General features: G+C 41.9%; 1 protein-coding gene across 1 annotated transcript in view; it reads left to right on the top strand.

Annotated features, from left to right (window-relative positions):
* The first annotated feature begins 441 nt into the window (after nucleotides 1–441).
* Nucleotides 442–20,495, top strand: part of LOC111693575 (hemicentin-2-like) — a 48,988-nt gene continuing 28,934 nt past the window's right edge. The window contains exons 1-7 of the mRNA XM_023458444.1: nucleotides 442–650; nucleotides 8,618–8,737; nucleotides 9,058–9,236; nucleotides 9,327–9,465; nucleotides 12,073–12,243; nucleotides 14,815–14,964; nucleotides 16,216–16,339. Coding sequence (XP_023314212.1) covers nucleotides 8,656–8,737; nucleotides 9,058–9,236; nucleotides 9,327–9,465; nucleotides 12,073–12,243; nucleotides 14,815–14,964; nucleotides 16,216–16,339 — 845 coding nt within the window. The 5' untranslated portion in view covers nucleotides 442–650; nucleotides 8,618–8,655. The remainder of the gene's footprint in view (nucleotides 651–8,617; nucleotides 8,738–9,057; nucleotides 9,237–9,326; nucleotides 9,466–12,072; nucleotides 12,244–14,814; nucleotides 14,965–16,215; nucleotides 16,340–20,495) is intronic.

Genomic DNA, 20,495 nt, shown 5'->3' with positions numbered 1-20,495 from the left:
TGCGCGAGTGTCCGTGAGTGCAGTGTTGATAAGAGCCGAAGAGCTCCCCGCGAGGAGAGAGTGAGAGAGAGAGCAAGCACACGAGCTTTTGCTCTACTCGTCTGCTGCCAGTGCTTTTTTGCTGTGAATCGTGCATAATATCCGTGGCATCCGATAGTGAAAAAAGCAGCAGCTTCGACGTCTCGCGTGCGAGTGCGTGCGTGTGAGTGAACGTGAAGTGTTGAGTAAAGCTCTCTCGTGCGCCGAGAGACGAGGGATTAGTGCAGTGTTGCTGCTCATACATACAGATATATAATAATACAGTGCGCAGCAGCAGTAGCCGCGGTTGTCAACCTCTTTCTCAGGCAGCAGCAGCAGCAGCAGCAGGCCGCTGGAATATAGCCAAGCGGCGCGAGCCGCATAATAACATACAAAGCGCTACACATCCCTGGCGTGGTTGATAAACGCCGTGCATCAACATCTCGCGACGATCGTCCGTCTTGGTACAGCATCGAGAGAGAGAGCGTCGTGGTGCGCATGTAGCTTTGTGGAAAACGACTCCGAAAAAGCCGACTCCAACTTGCGGATTGATAAATAAATAAATAAAAGCAGGTCTACTCGCGCACGCACGCTGGCTTTGATAAAGCAACAGCGAGCCGCTATCGACAAAGGTGTGTCTCTCTCTCTTTCTCTATGTAGTACGTATACGTTTGTTATATTCACGTCGTCGCTCGCTCGCCTCGCTCGACGACGTCGTTCTCTCTCTCTCTCTCTCGGCAGTGTCTCATTCATTGACGTTACATACATGTATGTATATGTAGGAGAAGAGAGAAACTCAGACGCTACTGTGTATGTCGTTGAATACACGCGTGCTGCTGCTATCATAAATGTGTGCACAAAGTTTGCACACGACGACGTCGCTCTCGCTTATAGATGTAATGCTGTGTGCAGCATCGCGTATAATACATTTTTGCTCTCGCATAGCGTACCAATACAAGCTCGCGCGTATAGACACACAAGCTCGTGTGCAGCTGGAGCGACGTCGTGTGTATACGTACTTCGGAGTCGTGCGCGTGTATGCATATATGTGCGTTGCATGTGCGCACTGTATACGAGCACGCGAAACTCGCTCTCGCGATGATGAAAATCATGATATCATCGTATACGCGTGTGCCTCACGCAGCAGCAGCCTCGCGAAATTGGGTTTTTAATAGGAAAAATAATCGAATCAAGTTGCGAGTCGCTCTCGATTAATCGAACGACGATGATACTCGATATGTTCGTCGCCTACAGCCCTAAAAAATTATGCTAGCTGACGAGCGGCGCATCCCCTCGCGATGATCGTGCACGTAGTCCGCTCCAATGTATACGTGTATAAGCTTCGCGCACGCCTATATATACATCGCACACTCATACGACACATTCGCGCGCAGATATATAGCAGCTCCGGCAGCAGCAGCACGTTGCTCCGAAAAAGTATATCGTCGAGCTTCGGCTCGCTCTGCGCGGCGTCTGTGTCTTGTATATCCGTATACATACACTGACACACGTCTCGGTATGTGTATGTGCACGCGAAGGAAGCAGCCGGCGAATTTGTGTCTTTGTCCTCGGCACGCTCGTACGTCGTCGTCGTCTTCGTGAGGCCTATAGAGCAGACACCCAACACGCGAATAATATATGTAGTAGCAGTATACAGATTCAATTTTTCGTTTTCTTTTCATTATATGTACTCGAAAAAGGATGTTGAGATCTGCCAAAAAAATAAAAAAATAAAATTGTTTCCCGGTTTCTTATGAATAACGTCTAATACGTAGGATATATAGTATATATCGAGACTAGAGGAACGTGCAGATAGTTAGTGAGAAGGAAGACGCTTGGTAACGGTGCATTTACTTTCCTTCGTCTCTTACGAGGGTGTCTTGCAGATGTACAATTATGCCAACTACACTCTCTCTCTTGCTCTCTTTACTTTTTTTTCTCTCTCTCTCTCTACTGGTCGTAATCTCGATATCAACGTGTGCACTCGGCAAAAGGGGAGCAACAGAACAGAGCAGCAGAGCTGCTCACAGAGAGAAAATATCGCGTGCAATAGGTCTCTCGCTCTTTAATACTGGCTCTCGTCGTCGTCGTCGTCGTCGATATATCTGTGTGTTGTACTATATAAGTCGCGAGCGTAGGTGGCTATATTCGCACGCTCCGTCGACTGTCGACTGTCGTCGTCGGCCAGTGACACACACTGACACACAGGTGAACGTACATATGAGCAAAAAGAAAAAAAAACAGGCGAGAGATAAAAAATAATAAGAAATAAAAGGAATCTCTCGGAGCGGAAACGGAATTGATAAATCTATGCCGTATGCTTATTTCCTCTGGCCGATATAATTATCGTTCGGCCGATATTATGATCTTAGTTATACCAGGCAATAACGTCGTGTTTGCGAGGAACAGAGAGAGAGAGAAAGTACCGATTTTTCAAGCATTGCTCAAACACAATTTGCATCGCGAAGGCTAGCTAGTTCAGTTCGATATATACCTGAAACAGGAAGGAGCACGTGTGCGTAAACGCTATGTATGCCTGAGTATAATATAAATCTCTCACGTTTATAATGTGCGTGTGTGTGTGTGCCCCGGTGTGCGTCGATCGTACACCTTGCCCCCCACATTAAAAGACCGAATACACTATACAAATCTCGCGCTCTCCTCTCTCTCGGCTCGTGCAGTATAGTGGCAGCTGCACATCTGGCGCGTCGGACGAGCGCAAAAAAAAGAAAATAAAATAAAAAGACCAACACACGCATAACGCAACACTGGCTTTGCCAGCAGCCACAGCTACAGCAGCAGCTTGCCTGCTGCTACTTGGCTGCGGCGCGATGAGTTGAGAGGGCCAATATCTCTCTCGCTTTGCGCGCTCGTTTGTATCAAGGAAGCCAAAGAGAGCTCTCGTTAATGCATTTCGTTTGCGCAGAGAGAGAGTTTTGTTTTTTCTACGGCTTTTTTTGCGAATTGAACACGAAGCAACAGCAGCAGCAGCAGCGGCAGTAGAATCGAAAAATCGCAGTTTTACCTACGAAGGACGAGAGAAATGAATTAAATTTTCTTCGCTCGCGTAAACTTTACGAAATAATATTAAATATACACGCACAATGCGATCGATATAATAAAAACCTGACCCCCGCCCGGTTCGTAATTACATACATGTGTGAGTGCACGTAAGTCCGTACCCGAGCTTGCTTTCATACCGCGTACACGCACACATCCACACACACACACTGTCGTACTATCGTGTATTCGATATATTATTATACATATATATTGTATGGACGAGAGAATGTAGGGTCTTTCACTTCCACCCCTTATGGGTGCTGCTGCTCGCGCGCGCGGGGGCTCTCCGCTGCTGCACGTATACGTACGAAACGTCATTACGCGTCGTCGTCCCACGCATACACGCAGAGGATATTTTATTTCTCTTATGTATACAGATATATATATGTGCGGCATTGGATGTGCTTGTGCTGTGCGCGCGATGTCCGCATACCTCCTAGTACACACTCTCTCTGTGTCCACCGATACAAATATAAAGTAAAGAATTCTGCAGCCGCGTGCGTGTGTACCGCGTCGGTGTGTATACCCCCTTCTCTTCTCAGCGGCTAGCTCCGAAGCGAGCGAGCAGCGACTCCCACCCACACACATACGTTTTCGCGTGCCAACGCCATCGGTATATACTATAGATATATATGTGACAATCGGCGTCGTCGTCATGTGGGCACCGGGATCTACTACTACCACCGCCACTACTTTATATATATATTGCCCACGTGCATCGGCCACGGCACACAGCCAGTCGATTCGCGCGCGTATACAGTATAGATGTATATGATGTATATGGCAGAGACTTACTCACTCGCTCGTTGTGCGAAAGCAACTATATATGTGTGTGTCTGCTCCGTATTAATATACTTACTCACGAGAAGAGAAGCCCGGCATCGAAGCCGCGATGAGCCACGCGCGAGATGTTTTTATTTTCATATCGAGCCTGTATATATAATAGCACTTGCGAGTTGCGCGCAAAGCGAGCTCGGATGAATGAAATTCCTTTTAGGTTTTTATCTCTTGGCTCCTCTCCTTCGCTTCCTCTTTTTCTTCTTCTTCTTCTTTTCGCCATCGATCGCTGCAAATATGATTGAATCATTGCTCGATCTCTATGGTCTGTCGACTATTTTATTTACTTTTTTTCTTCGTACTCTGATCAGCGCGTACATAGGCACCTCTCTACTTGACAGATGCGTATATTGCCGCGCACGTTCACTTGATCGGGAGACAATAGCCACACGCGCCTATTTTATCATATACGCTTATTACGAACTTATTGTGCGCTGCAATCAGCGCGACGATGTGCGGCGCAAAGCGACTCTTCGTGCACACAATCGTTATATTATCGCTTCACCTTCACCGCCATAGACATCGTTAATAATGATAAAAAAAACTTACCATGCACGCATCCGCTGTCCGTGACGTCGCTGTATAATTCATGCCCTAGCTATTATCATTAAAAAACATTAACGCCTCCTGTATATATATACAACGTAAGTGCACACGTAAGAGCTTTATTAAAGAGAGAGAAGAGAGAGATTGAAAAAATATTCATGCAGCTCCTCGCACACGTGGCTCGATGAAAAACAAAAATTCAATCGCACAATGAAAATTCCTTCTTGGTCCCGCGAGAAGTCAAGACAATCGCGTGGCACGCAGGCTCGAGGTGATTATATTTTGCGCATCGAGCATAGGGCCCCTCCGACTCTGCGCGCGGAGGATCCGTAATAGGCATGTCGGGTACGATATATCTATATAACGGCTTCGTCGTGCGCGCTGAATGTTAATCGAGCCAAGTAATGCGCGATTGTTCGGGGACTTGAATGTATATATCGCGCATACTATACGAAGAACGACCGGTTGCGGACACTTATACACACATATACACACGTGCATGAGCGCAAGTGCGATGACACGCGCGCTCGCTCGCGAGAGAGCTTTAGAAAATATAAATGATATTTTTCATCCGCGACACGAGCGCGCGTGACTGCGTGTTTGGACGTATTATTATATATAAATACCTTCGTTTGACGAGTAAAGTATTTCTTTTTTCTTTTTCATTTTCTCTCAAAGGTTGTGCGTTCGTTTACGATTATGATGGATCGACGTAATAATGCGATTACGTTATTAATTAGCCTCTTGCGGCTTTTGCCTGTATAAATAAATACTAGTGTCGAAGCGACGTATAGAGGCTATTTAACACTTTTTCAAAGCCGATAAATCTCGAGCTCTCTCTCTCTCTAGTGTATGGGATTCGCAACTGTATAACAGCATCGCGAAGATCTTAAAATAGGTTTAAACTCTTTATAGGCTTATAATGAATGCTTACACGCGAGCGCGCGCGGGGGGTATTACTTACGGGCGATAATTATAAGCCGAGCGGCGATTTTTGCTGTCGCTGTTGAAAAAAAAAAAATATTTACGCGAAGATTGATGTAAAAATGGAGTGATTTTTTTTTCTGTCGCGAGAATGAATTCAATTTCGAGTGAAGGCAATAAAATCGATTTAGAAGACCGCTGCTTCCGTATGAAGTCCGTACTTTTATTCACTCATTTTTACTTTGCCACTTGCAGATTTACAGATAATGTGTACTCGCCATCTAGTGGTGAAGACTGGCTTTAATTACCATTGAAATTTTATAAATTCTTTGAGTACTGAAGGCAAATAATAGTTCGATATTAAAATATTAAAATAATTTAGTGGGATTAAATTTTAAAGGTGAATTGAATCGCTTTTTTTATTTTTGCATTAAAAATGATGTACATGACGTATGTGCAAACAAATTAATCTTCAAGTACTGTAAAATCAGTTTTCAACAAAGATGTGCAAAAGTACTTGGAATGAAATTCGGTATCGGCTTATTTGATTTTAATGTCTCTGTTTTACTTGAAATATCTGCAATAAAATTTGAGCTTTTTTTAAGCAGCTCCTTTAATGCATAATTAAGCCTACTCTTTTTTGGGCTCAATGATAAAGTTGATAATGAGGCACCCTCCATCTGACGAAGCGTGCAGATGTAAAACGACGCTTTTCGTTTATTTTTGCTCTAAAAATAATGTATCTACTTTCATTTATATGCCGTTTAGGTATAAAAACAACTCGCTATTCATACATTAATTTTTAAACTTTAATGTTTGATTTTACATAGAATCTATATTTGAACAAAATCATTGTAGTTGAAACATGGTAAAGAAATGTGCTTCAATTCATACAATTATATTTACTTTGCCACTTGCAGATTTATATAGATTAAGATACTCACCATCTAGTGGTGGATGTTGATATTGACTATGATTACATTTTCATGAATCTTTTTAGCAACTTAAATCAAAATATCTAAACGAGTATAAAATTAAATCTTTTTGGTTAATTTTTTCATTACAAATGATGTACATCATTTAATTTTTATACATCTTTGCGCTCATTATGTAAAAAGATTTTTTAAATAAACCTGCGGACGAGGTCCACGGATTTTCCTGATAGGTTATAGTACATCATGAAAAGGTACCAAAACCAAAATTTTAGATCCCCTCCCCCCTCCTACCCTCTACCCCCGCTATAAACGTCTAAAGTATTATTCATTTACGGAAACTCAGCCAGTTGAAATATAGTTATTTATGTAACAAGTGCCCAAAAGGCGTTTTTAGGCACGGTGCGCGGAAAAAGACACGAGTGCCGGCTATGCCGGCACGAGTAGGTGTTTTTTCCCCACACTGTACACAAAAAGCTGGGCACGTGTTGCATACAAAATTTTATGCAATAGTAGGCGAAAAATACTCTCACTCAAATGAGGCGTTTTATCGCACACTCGTGTCCAAAATAAGGCATTTTACCGCACACAAGTGTCCAAAAAAATGATATTTTCTTGACCAAAAGTGATCGTAATAATCGAATTTTATTGTATCGCCAACAGGTGGGGTACTCATAAATCATTAGTGGCTAACACGATTTCCTCACATAAATACCGGCTCCTTGGCTGATAAACATCGTACAGAATGGCCCCTTTAAACCGAAGTTTTTCTCCCATACATCCCCTACGTTTTCGAAAGTATTTTGATAAACTTTTCACGTTATGGAGAGCCCACCGTTGCTTGCACAGCGTGCGATAAAGTCGCCTGGCTCCATGCTCGTCAGCAACATTTCTGCGTTGCCGTAGGACATATTTTTAAACTTGTCCTGCATCGATACTGTCTTGACTGACAGTATTTCCGTTGCCACTTTCACTCCGTTTTTTTGAGTGCACTCCACACTGCACCTCTCCGGGTCGATTCTCACTCCTATACACTGGATCCTTTCTCCCCTCTTCAGCTTTTTTTCAAAATCGGTCTTTTTTATTTATTTTATTTCATTTATTTTAAGAAACGCTCTTACTTATATAAGTATATTCAATTTGCCACTTGCAAGTTTACGTGTAATTACCTCAGCCACCTTGTGGTGAAAGTTGACATTAACCCTTTAACGCCTGAAATGACAATTTTTGGACAACATATATAGCGATGAATTACACCGACTAAAAATTGTTTAAAAAACTTTTCAGACATCATTTCTCTCGTAAAATTTAATGTACTTTTTGAATCTGGGGGCAGAATATAACTTTTTATTTAATAATTTTTTTTAGATATTTAACAATTTTGTAAAAAAAAAACATGAAATTTCGAGAAAAAAATCTCATTTAACTCAAATTTCAACACGGAACGTCTATTTTCTATTTATATTTATTTTGAAGCCCTAAAGTAATTGAAAAATTTGAAAAAATTCATGAAAGTTCTTTTTAACAATCCAAACACTCTTGAATTTTTCAGATTTTTTGAGTGCTTCAGGCCTTCAGAAAAAATCATTGAAAATTTGAATTATTTTATTTTCGGTGAAATGGTTCGATTTACCAGACTGGAGTATTTTTTTCTTAATTCTGACACCATTCTTTGAATTTTTTCAGAATTTTTCATTCATGCCGATGAAGCCTAGCGCTGAAAAACCGCTGTTTCACGAAAATAATTTTTTTAGGGTTTTTTTCTTCTGTCAGAATACATGATGTCGAATTTTTTCAGATTTTGTAATTGAAGGCGATAGCGTATAGCGCCGAAAAACGTTATTTTTAACAAAAAAGGTTCCTGGAACCCGATGGTTCCGATAAAAAAACGAAAATATTTTGGTTGGATTTCTTATCAAATTTTAATAAACTATGACCGTATCAAGTTTTAGATTGAAGCTTCTTAGCTCATTTTAGAGCATAGCAAAGATTAAAGCGAAATTCTGAAGACATTTGAAAAATAATTATGTATGATGAACGTCTAGGTCACGAATAGGGACCCTTTCATGATGTACTGAAACATACCAAAATTTCAGGAAAATCCGTGGACCTCGTCCGCAGGTTTATTTGAAAAATTCTGAATCTGACCCGTATATTAACTTTCCACAGCGATGTGAAAGTACCTCAGATAAGATTTTACATTAGTTACTCTAATTTTGATTTCCAATTTTAAATATACAATCGATCATTTTATTCCCTTCAATGTAACTCATTCTAATCTCTCTTCTGTTTCGCAGGTATAATCTCGAGAAAAGTAACCAAACAACAGAACGACATGTGGCGGGTCTCTCCCGTGAAAAGCGGGAGCTCGCTCCGACCCGCAATTCTACTCTTCCTTTCGATCGTCATTCAACTAGGTAAGTTTTACTCATCCGTTCTCTCTTCTTCTCATTCTCCGCGCAGCTAAACGCTATTACGTATAGTGGCAAGAAAGAAAATCTCGGCGTGTCGACGTTACGCGCGAGCTTTTCAAACTACTTTACGCTCGAGCGCGCGCAAGCCCGAGAAAAAAAAATAAAAAGATTGTGCATGCTCGAGGAAACAAAGTTGTTGTACGTTAATTTACTCGTGCGTTTAGAGTGTGCAGGCTGTAATAATTCGAGCTTTTACTTTATCGTTTCAATTTACACGTCACTTATGAATAATTTAAACTAAATGAAAAACTTTTTATCTGCAGCCCACGCCGAGGATGAGTCCATGGGGCCGATCTTCATCAAGGAACCGCCGAATCGCGTCGATTTCTCCAACGGCACCGGCGCAGTGATCGAGTGTCAAGCTCGAGGCAATCCTCAACCCGACATCATCTGGATCCGAGCCGACGGCACGGCCGTCGGCGATGTTCCCGGCTTGCGACAGGTAATGCACTTTTTACTCTCTATTATGCACGTGTACAATAAATCCATCAATCGTATCGATAACTGGAAATCTTTCTCTCTAATTCCGCAGGTACTACCCAACGGAAACCTCGTGTTTCCGCCGTTCCGCGCCGAGGACTATCGCCAGGAGGTCCACGCCCAGGTGTACATCTGCCTGGCGCGCAACACCGTCGGCTCGATTCACAGCCGCGACGTCAACGTCCGAGCCGGTAAGGGATCAGATTATCTATCTACATCGTTACGGATCGATCCACGAAATTATTAACGAAAATATCAATGAATAATATAACGACATAATAATGATGTGCAATGATAATCTGAATCGTGCATTTATTAATTGATCGACCGGACGTGTTTCGTCGTTCATGCTTTATTGGAGATTGTATAATTAATGATTTGTTATAGACGACAGATCAAAAAGCTGGAGAAAATCCGTTGCATTGTATTCAAATATTCAATATTGTCAAGAATAGTTTTTTATAGACTGCGTTAATTTCAAAACAATATTCGTGCCTTATGATTCAGATTATTCATTGATCGAAATCACTTATGTCAAACGTTTCAGCAGCCTTTACAGGTCGATATAAAAAAAAAAAACTAAGAGAAACATCGTGTAGGTATTATAAATATTCTAAGCGAAAAATTGAGCTGCAGATAATAATTTCGCACCCGGACGCATCTAAACGTGGTGTCGACAAATTAGCCTCTATATTCGCGTGCGCTACGCTCAATTTCTCATCTCTTTTTATGTACGTCGTCGCACCGCACACATTCTCACATGTCAAATTGTCTCTCTTTCGTCGTGCAGTGGTCGCTCAGTACTACGACGTGGACGTGAATAAAGAATACGCGATTCGCGGAAACAGCGCCGTATTGAAATGCGTCGTGCCGAGCTTCGTGGCCGATTTCGTCTCGGTCCTGTCCTGGCATACCGATCAAGGCGAGGAGTTCGTCAGGCGCATCGGCGGCAACACGGACGGAGTCGACGACAATTACGGTAGCTAGAGATCGATCGATTAGCAGCCATGTGTTTTCATGCTCTCCGCAGAAACTGGGACAGATTCTCGCGTGCAGCTCGTCAAACGCGTTGTAGTTTTTTTTTTATTTTAATAAGTAGCTCGTTATACGTATACATACATCGACGCACGCAAAGGTCTCTATCTCTCTATAAATGATTTGTTCAACAACAAACGACGACGATCGCAAAAGTTATCCTCGCGCCTACGTGCGTCTACATGAAAAGGCTCATTATTGAAAATCGCTACCGTCACGACGACGCATCGCAACGTAAAACTATGTATGCTACGATCGTCGAGAGCTGTCACAGATGCATATGGAAGTCAAGTGGCTCTCGTTGTCAAAGCTGCTCTGCTTGCCTCCGATGCGCCGAGGCGTATAGCGTAGCATATATAGCTCGAGCGCGCGATTATATAGATCGACGGCTCTTGGTGTGTAGTGGAGGCAAGGTCGTGTCGTGTGTCGCCGCCGCTTCCACGCTGCGAATTACGAGGCATAAAATTAAGCGCGCGGCCGATTATATATTATTACGCACACGCGTGGATCGGGCTAGAGGAACGCGCGCATCTTCGTATAAAATTTGTCACAGAAATATTTGTATCGATATTTTACATCGTAATTTCCTTGTGTTGCACAGTCGTGCATCAGTTCTACCAATCGGAGGTTAATAACGAGTACGTGATACGCGGCAACGCGGCCATACTCAAGTGCAGCATACCGAGCTTCGTCGCCGAGTTCGTGCAGATCGTCGGCTGGCAGGACGATCAGGGAAATACCTTCAACATGGGCGCAGAATCCGGTGAAATTTTTTTTCCCCCGCGCTCTCGCACTTCCTCCTAAATTGCTCTTGAGAGAGAAAAAAAAAGAAACGCAGTTTCTCGACGTCTTATGAATTTCAGCGCATCTCCTGTACACACGATGACTCGATTGTAAAGAGTATATAACTCACGCAGCAGCGATACATATGTATCAATTACAAAATATGTACATTGTACTTAGTCACGGGCAATGACGCTCTATACATTTTTTCTTTTCTTTTTCAAAAGTCGTAACGCAGTATTACGAGGCGGAAGTCGTATCGGAGTACGTGATCCGCGGCAACGCGGCGATACTCAAGTGCACGATACCGAGCTTCGTGGCCGAGTTCGTCTCGGTCGACTCGTGGGAAGGAAGCGACGGGTCCAGCTACAAAATGTCCCATGATTATGGTACACACAGACGTGTTCGCTCGTGTATAACATTTCAACTTCCCTCGCTCCGACTCGATGCATATAATTTAATTCTTTTTTTTTTTTTAGTTTCATTACTGTGACACAGGTCTATATCATCGCCATTACACATTCCTCTCGATCCGTCAATTCCTCTACAAAGTCACAACTCCTTCGCAGCTCCGTACCTAACTATACATAAACCTCCTCCTCCTACGCAGTCGTCTTCGTCTTCTCGTCGCGGCCAGAGCGTGTTATAATATTATGTGCACGCGTATAGCAGCACACATGAATAATAAGCTTTATAGCGTAGTGGCGGCAGCGGCTAAACGCAGTATGCAGAGAAACGATGTTGTAACGTCTGTAATATAATACATAACTAGGCCTCTCTCTCTCTCTCTTGGCTCGAGAGCGAGAGTGAGAGAAAATATAAGATTTCTAGGCATTTAACGGCGGTGTTTTATACACATTCTACAGGCATATAATAATATTGTGCATAAATAGAAAAACACAAGATGCACCTGATGAAATGTTGCAACTATTTCAATGATAATAATCGGTGATATCGATTTCCGAATACTCTCTCGGCAGTCGTCACCCAGGCCTATCATCCGGAAATAATGACCGAGTACGTGATCCGTGGCAACAGCGCCATACTGAAGTGCAGCATACCGAGCTACGTGGCCGAATTCGTGACCGTCGAGGCATGGATCAGCGAGGACGGCGAGACCTACTTGCCGAGATTGCGTACTAATGATTCGGGTACATTATATACAGAGCAGCATAGTCAAATATACATGATTAATGCTATGTAATTTTCGGCGACGGCACAGAGAGAAAGAAGCATTTAATTTATTTCTGCTATACATAATACGGCGCTGTACAGTTACGCACTGTTCGCGGCTTTGAAAGTAGTTATCCCTTCTCTAAAAAAAATTTTTTTTTTTCATTCGTTCCACATATATCAGACTCGATAATCACACGCAACTATATAATAATACGCTGTAATACAGCCGATGGGCTGGTCATTGAAAAACATTGCCTATATGCGTTAATATACGTTCATTCTCTCGCACTCATTCCACGCATTAACTTATCATTGCATGGGGCATTTCCTTCTCAAAAAAAAAAAACCGAAAAAATCCTCGTGCGAGCAGTCGTGGCGCAGTCTTACGTCACCGAGGCCGAGAACGAGTACGTGATCAGGGCCAATAGCGCCATCATGAAATGCAAAATACCGAGCTTCGTCAGCGAATTCATCCAAGTCGATCAATGGGTGGCCAGCGACGGCTCTATTTATACGCCCGGCCGAGAATACGGTATACCCTGTAACATCAACATACGCACGAGAAAAGCTCTAAAATCGCAGCTCTAGTGTTTATATGTGTATATTATCATCTCTTCCTCTCTCTCTCTCTCTCTCTCTAACTCTGTTTCACTCTCAGCTCAGCAACTACAGAAGCTTTTGCTTTCACCATCGCCACACACATATGCTCTCCATTTGTTTTAAAGCCGCTGCTGCAAGCTCCAATTTTGAAAGCCTTACCCGAGAAGAGCGGCTGCCGCTCACTGTATAGCTACTATAAAGCCTATAACGTATCGTATGGCCTACACTCAGTGTATAAACATAAAATCTATTCTCGAATACGTATCGAATGTATACATGCCGAAAGTATGCGCCGTTACAAACTCGGGGGTTCTTCGTGTAATCGGATAAATCGAACGAACGAGATAAAAATTTCCTCTCTCTCTCTCTCTCTACCCTCATGACGATGATGTGCATTATTACAGCTGTATCGCAGTATTTCGAGGTGCAGGTGTACGACGTCTTTGCGATTCGCGGTAACGCAGCGATATTCAAGTGTCAGGTACCGTCGTTCGTCGGCGATTACGTCGTCGTGGCCGAGTGGATATCATCCAACGACGAGTCGTTTACCTTCGATAATCAATCATACGGTAGTTGAACAGAAAAAAACGATGACAATTCCGTAGAGTGTTTCTCTAATTATCTCTGCCCCATTGGTTTTCTCACTCGCTCGTGTCCATTGCCAATTGAGCTTCGTTTAATTTTTTTCTTCCTTTCGTTGCAATTCGCCAAAAAAAAAAAAAAAAAAAAAAAAAAAATGGTCTGATGTTGCAGTCGTCGGGCAGCGTTACGCAGTGAACGTCATGGACGAGCACGTGTTGCGGGGCAACGCTGCGATAATCAAGTGCCACATACCGAGTTTCGTCGCCGAATTCGTCCTGGTCGACTCTTGGCTGGAAGACGATTCCACGGAAATATATCCTGGAAAAGATTACGGTATCGATAAAAAAAAAAAAAAAAAAAACAGAAAAATAAGAACAATCGACACTGGTGTAGCCTTTTTTCTTTTTTCATATGCCTCGCGAGTCGCTGCCGTTTCGTGTGTCGCAATATACTTACTCTCTCGAAATTACATTATTGCGCTATCGCTCGCTACGATAAATCATGATACGAACACACAAAAGAATGAAACCTTTGCGTCGTTAATGATGTATAATAATACGAGCCCGCGGATAATATAGCCGATGTGCCTCAATTCATAAGACGTTGAACTGCAGCTGCTCGCGCTGTCCCAGACACTTTTTTCTCCAAATTCCTTCACACCTCCTCCATTTATTCCACTCCCATGCATATACGCAGCATGCGAATATCCTCCCATAGACCTATGTTCACTGCTTCAGCATGATTTTGCTATACGAAGCTATAATTTTCATCTCGGAAACAATTGCGCATTCATAAACGATTTCTTCAATTTTGCGACGTTTTTATATTAAAAGCCAGCGAATTGTTTTCGAGATACCCTACTTCCCTTTATTTTGCTCGTAAAAGCCTATTCTTATTATTCTCCGAATCGATTTGCATCGGCATTAAAACTTTTGCCTTCCTTTTTTCGTATATATATAATGTCTCTCTCGTCTCGACTTGCATTAGTTGAGGACACTCAACAGGTGTTTTTCGGCCACGAAGATGAGATCTTGCAAGCGAGCGAGCAAGTCAGTCGTCAAATTGCTTATGCTGACGGCGTACTTGCTTCTGAATGAATCATTTGTGTATTTCATCACGATACATGATCCCGGAGAATAATAAGAATATATATTCAAAATACACACGTATATAAACAGCCTGTGTTCCTTTTGTGCTTACCTTTGCGCTTGGCTTTTATCTCTTTCTCTCTCTTCTTTCTCTCTCTCTCTCTCTCTCTCTGTCGCTTGAAAATAGCTACGCTCGCGTGGCGAAAAAACATTCACAAGACTAACTTTCTTCTTTTTTGTTTCTTTTTTTTTTATCTCCGATTCTGAAACACGTAGATGGCAAATATCTCGTGCTGCCGTCCGGCGAGCTACACATCAAAGACGTCGGGCCGGAGGACGGCTACAAGACCTACCAGTGCCGCACCAAGCACCGGCTGACCGGTGAGACCAGGTTGTCGGCCACCAAGGGTCGATTGGTCATTACTGGTATGTTATCGTCGACATGTTATTCGCAATATCAATTTTTGATATAATTATTACTTAATGCGTTTTCTATTCGGTCTCGAGCTACGTAGCTGCATTATCATTACGAAGTTAAATTTTGATGGAATGATCATTTTTGGAAATTGAAAATTGTGCAATAAACGCGACTTCGTCGTTAAATTTTGCAAATTTGAGACCGAAAAGAAAATGAATTATCATGCGCATAGATTCACTTGATTTGAAATTTGAAATTATTTCTGTAACATTGTTTCGAAAAGTAATGAGATGTGACATTCGAAAATTCACTGTATAATTTAATACTCAAATTAAACGTTAACATGAAAATTCAATTGTACTAAATAATCTTTTAATCGATATGGACGAGTAAATCTTTTTTTTTTTTTTTTAATTTTTTTAATTTCCAAATAATTTTAACGATATAAAAGTAATTTAATTCACAAGGAATACATGTGCATGGTAGCAACAAAATGAAATTGGAAACCTATAATTGTGTACATTCTTTTGATTGTAGTCATGTCACGCATTTCATTGATGTAAATGTTTAACGTAAATTTCTCATCAGTGAGAGAAGAGATTGCTTTCATCAATTCATGTTTTATTAAATCTTTATTGAAACTTTATTAAATGCGAGTTGAAGATAAAAAGTGATTGAAAAGTGATTGAAAAGTGATGAATTCCCTCTACTACATCCAATTTCATTTTCTCAATTTATTATCATAAAATATTATAATATTGCGCGTTTTGCAAAGAGACTTGGTTTGAAAAGTTATATACAGTAAATTCGTAAATTTTGAAAATAATGATTAATGTATTGTTGTGAATATTCATTAAAATTTTTCATTAGTTAATATAGCCAACGATGCTCAACAACACAGAACCAAGTTTGTTTGTAAAAAAAAACCTGAATGCTGGGACAGGGTACCCCTGCGGGCACGTAATAAAGCTGCGCCACCGGAGAGCTTTGATTAAATTATGTAATTGATTAAAATTTTCAACATTTTTGTTGAATATCCAAAGCTATAAAGTCGATCTACTCTCCCGATCTGTAATACATGTAATGGCTTTCTCATTAATTTATCGTTAGTTCCAATGCTTTAATTTCGTTCGGTTTCCTTCATCATGCTAGTTTCAATTAGTTATCATTATATTTTTGTTTATGAACGGATTAAATGCGATATCTTTCTTTAAAAAATATGATTTTATTGAGAACGTGACAAAATTATAACTGTGCAGAACCGGTGGGAAGCGTGAGGCCGAAATTTCCCAACTTGGAGAATCTGATTGGCATATCTACCGCCGCATCTAAAAGCATACGACTTCTATGTCCAGGTCAGGGATTTCCAGTCCCGTCTCATAGGTATGACGATTATTCAATCGTTCCATTAAACGTAATATTACGCTTCTGAATTATGCTAATCATAATATGACATCTTAAATCGTTAAATCTAACGTCACCCTGAGACATCGAAAGATATCGCATTAACATCCTCGTGTCTGGTCATTTATTTAAACTCGCCTTAGTTTTTTTGGATCTTGTTGTACAAATAGTCAAGATAAATAGAATTAGATAATTTTCATATATCTGTCATATACACACAGAACCGGTGGGAAGCGTGCGACCTAAATTACCGAGCTTGGACAACCTTAATAGCCTTGTAGCGCCCAGAAATGGAAGTCTACCGCTTCTTTGTCCAGCACAAGGGTTCCCAGTGCCATCATATAGGTAGGCTTTTGGCTAGAAAATTTGCCTCGATTGTAAACCAAAAAAAAAAAAAAAAACTCAAAAAACAATGGTCGATCGTACTCGTCGTTGTCATTTTCGAGGCAGTTTCTAAATCATGAGCTTTTCGTATCGAATTGAAATCGATCTTCGAATTTCCACTTTATTTTTTCATTTTTTGTCCTCGATAGAACCCGTCGCTGGCGTCAGACCGAAATTCTCGACGAGCGAAAACTCGCGCACTTACACGAACAAGTTCAACGAGCCGCTGGTGCTCTTCTGTCCGGCACAGGCGTTTCCCGTTCCAAACTTCAGGTAGCGGCATTTCACATTTCATTCTAAAATTTTGTTTTTTTTCTTGTTCCGCGCTATAATGTATAGAACCCGTCGCGGGAGTTCGACCGAAATTTTCGACGAGCGAACATTCGCGCACTTACATGAACAAGTTCAACGAGCCGCTGGTGCTCTTCTGCCCGGCACAGGCGTTTCCCGTTCCAAACTTCAGGTAGCGGCATTTCACCATTTCATTCTAAATTGCTTATTTTTTTGATGATGTATAGAACCGGTTGGAAGCGCCAGACCCAAGTTTCCGAATAACGCGGACTCTCAGACCTTTAAAACGATGCTCAAAGGTGCGATGGTTCTTTTGTGTCCTGCCCAAGGGTTTCCTGTTCCGATGTACAGGTAAAAACGCCCTGCTCTAAGAGTCAAAAAAATTTATTTCTTTTTTCTCCCTCGTCGAAATTACTTGCAAAAACTCAGAGCCAGTTGGGAGCGCACGCCCGAAATTTCCATCGATAGCCAATTCCCAAACTTTCGACACGAAGCTTAACGGCGCGATGACTCTTCTATGTCCTGCCCAAGGGTTTCCTGTTCCGATGTACAGGTAACGCACCCATTATGTTTAACCGCATTGCTGATCGATGCATTTTTTCTTGCGCAACTTTGGAAAAACAAACGAAATAATGTAGAACCAGCGGCGAGCACGAGACCACAATTGGCAGGCTCGAGCGATCTCCAACGATTCAGCTCGCCGATCTCGAGACCCGTTACTTTGCACTGTCCTGCTCAGGGATTTCCAGTGCCGCTTTATAGGTGGGCTTTTGAGTAAAACCAAAAAAAAAATGAAAAACATGATTCAAAAAACAAAATGTAGATAAATATCTTACGCGTGCATCTAAATGCCCTCGAGGGTTTCCTGTCCACAGTAATACATCGTCATAATTTTACCGACGAATTTATCTCATACATTCGCATTTGCGCGCATCTCTCATCATGTACGTTTGACATCCGTTGTTACCTAGAACCGGCCTCGAGCACTCGACCGCAATTGTCAGGCGGCACGGACTTTTTCCGCTTCAGTTCCGCGGTCAACAGAAGCGTCGCCGTACACTGTCCTGCTCAAGGATTTCCAGTCCCTCTTTTTAGGTACACAATAGCACAAATATTAAATATTTCAAAAAAAATGTAAGGATTTCGCTCGGTGTATTTTGTCCCCCGCATCAGGTTTCGATAAATTGTTCAAATTGAATAATTGAGGGTCTCATTTAAAAATTCACCCGTAGAACCAATATCGAGTACCAGACCCAAGATGACGGCTCTCGATGTTAAATCGACCAATCCTTCGGTGCGAATTGGAAAAGCCTCGACCTTACTGTGTCCCGTTCAAGGCTTTCCTGTGCCTAACTTTAGGTAATATTCAATATCAAGTTTTATTTTTTATATACATCGCATCGATTCGTGCTCTCAGTGTTATCCTGGATCAGCCATTCGTTCTATTTCTATTACAAATATTCAAGTAAAAAAATGAAATTAATCGAATAAACAGAGCCAGTGTCCAGCGTAAAACCCAAATTATCGAGTACCGACATTAAGGTCGTCATGCCAACTCTGAGCACGCACGAGGTGGCACTGATTTGTCCTGCTCAGGGATCCCCTGCTCCAGCAACACGGTTCGTTTCATGAATTATTAATATATTTCGCGCTTTTCTCATAGAACCCTCGTCCAATACGAAACCCAAGCTAGCTACCAATCGCAAAGTCGAATTCGTTGACGGGGAACAGGGTGGACCGGTGAATTTAATGTGTCCCCTGCAAGGACATCCGGCTCCTCGCGCAAGGTTTGGGCTACTATTTTACTTTCTGAAAATCTGCTTCTTTGCCTTCGTTAAAAAAATTACCCTGTCCCGGTGTTTTATCGTTTAAGAAGTTATAAATTAAAGTCTTGGCGATTACAAAAAAAAAACAGAACCAGTTGCCACAAAGGCCCCAAAATTCTCAAACGAGGCTAAGAAATCGTGGTACGACAAAAGCTCCGGACATGATATAACACTCTTCTGCCCGGCACAAGGGTTTCCCGTTCCAAGCTACAGGTAAAAAATCGTTAATTCAAAAATTTCTAAGATTTGTCCCTCGATTTTTTTCACGTAACGTCATGCAGAACCGGTATCTACGAAAATTCCAAAATTCTCGAATGACGCTGTGATGGCTTGGTACGTGAAAACGTCCGGCCACGACATAACTCTATTCTGTCCTGCGCAAGGGTTTCCCGTTCCTAGCTACAGGTATTGAAAATCATTGCAAATAGTATTAAAATTTACCTCGCGTATTATTTTCAAATGACAGAGCCAGTCTCGACCAAAGCGCCGAAATTTTCGAGCGAATCGAAATTAGCTTGGTTCGATAAACAGTCCAAGCAAGCCATTACTTTATTTTGCCCAGCTCAAGGTTTTCCTGTTCCCAACTACAGGTACGAATTCGATAATTCTATGAACATTTAAAAATATACATTTTCTCGTATCCAACAATAGAGCCAGTTTCCACTAAAGCACCGAAATTTTCCACGAATTTGAAATCGACTTGGTTCGAGTCACAATCCAAACAAGATGTTACATTAGCTTGCCCAGCTCAGGGGTTTCCTGTCCCTAATTACAGGTATATTCGATGAATTCAGTGAACCTTTAAAAATGATTATTTTCTTTTTCGATTTTCTTTTGATTAATAAACAACAACAGAGCCAGTTTCTACTAAAGCGCCGAAATTTTCGAGCAACTCAAAATTAGCTTGGTTCGAGATACAATCCAAGCAAGATGTTACTTTATTTTGCCCGGCACAAGGGTTTCCTGTCCCGAATTACAGGTAAATTTTCATAACAGCGATTGACATTCAATATTTCCTTATCCAGAGCCGGTATCGACGAAAATTCCGAAATTTTCCAACGACGCCGTGCTCGCTTGGTACGTCAAGACTTCCGGCCACGATATCACCCTGTTCTGTCCCGCTCAAGGGTTCCCAGTTCCTAGCTACAGGTACAAATAAAAAACAATATCGAAACAATCAACATTTTTTATGCATTTCACCCCAGAGCCCGTATCAACGAAAGCCCCGAAATTTTCGAGCGACGCGAAATTGGCCTGGTACGACAGGCAGTCGTCGCACGCCATAACGTTGTTTTGCCCGGCGCAAGGGTTTCCTGTACCATCGTTCAGGTGACGATAATACACTGTTTTTCGAATCATTTTACGAAAATTGGGTTTTTTCTTCTTTTTTATTGAATCGATACAGAACCGGTAGGGAGTAAAGCTCCGGCTTTGAATAGCGAGTTGAAAGGTGGCTGGCTAGTGAAACGGGCCAACACGGACATAACGCTGTTGTGTCCGGCGCAGGGTCACCCTATCCCCGTCTTTAGGTAAACAAAAAATTATTAATAACCGAATTTATCTTGTGTAAAATTAGAGCCAGTTCAGAGTCGAGCTCCCTCGTTATTCGGCGAGAAGGGCAGTTTGATGGAGCG

Source organism: Trichogramma pretiosum, unplaced genomic scaffold, assembly GCF_000599845.2.
Source record: "Trichogramma pretiosum strain Unisexual culture from Peru unplaced genomic scaffold, Tpre_2.0 scaffold13, whole genome shotgun sequence".
In the NCBI taxonomy this organism is placed as follows: domain Eukaryota; kingdom Metazoa; phylum Arthropoda; class Insecta; order Hymenoptera; family Trichogrammatidae; genus Trichogramma; species Trichogramma pretiosum.
This window is presented reverse-complemented; position numbering and strand designations above follow the sequence as displayed.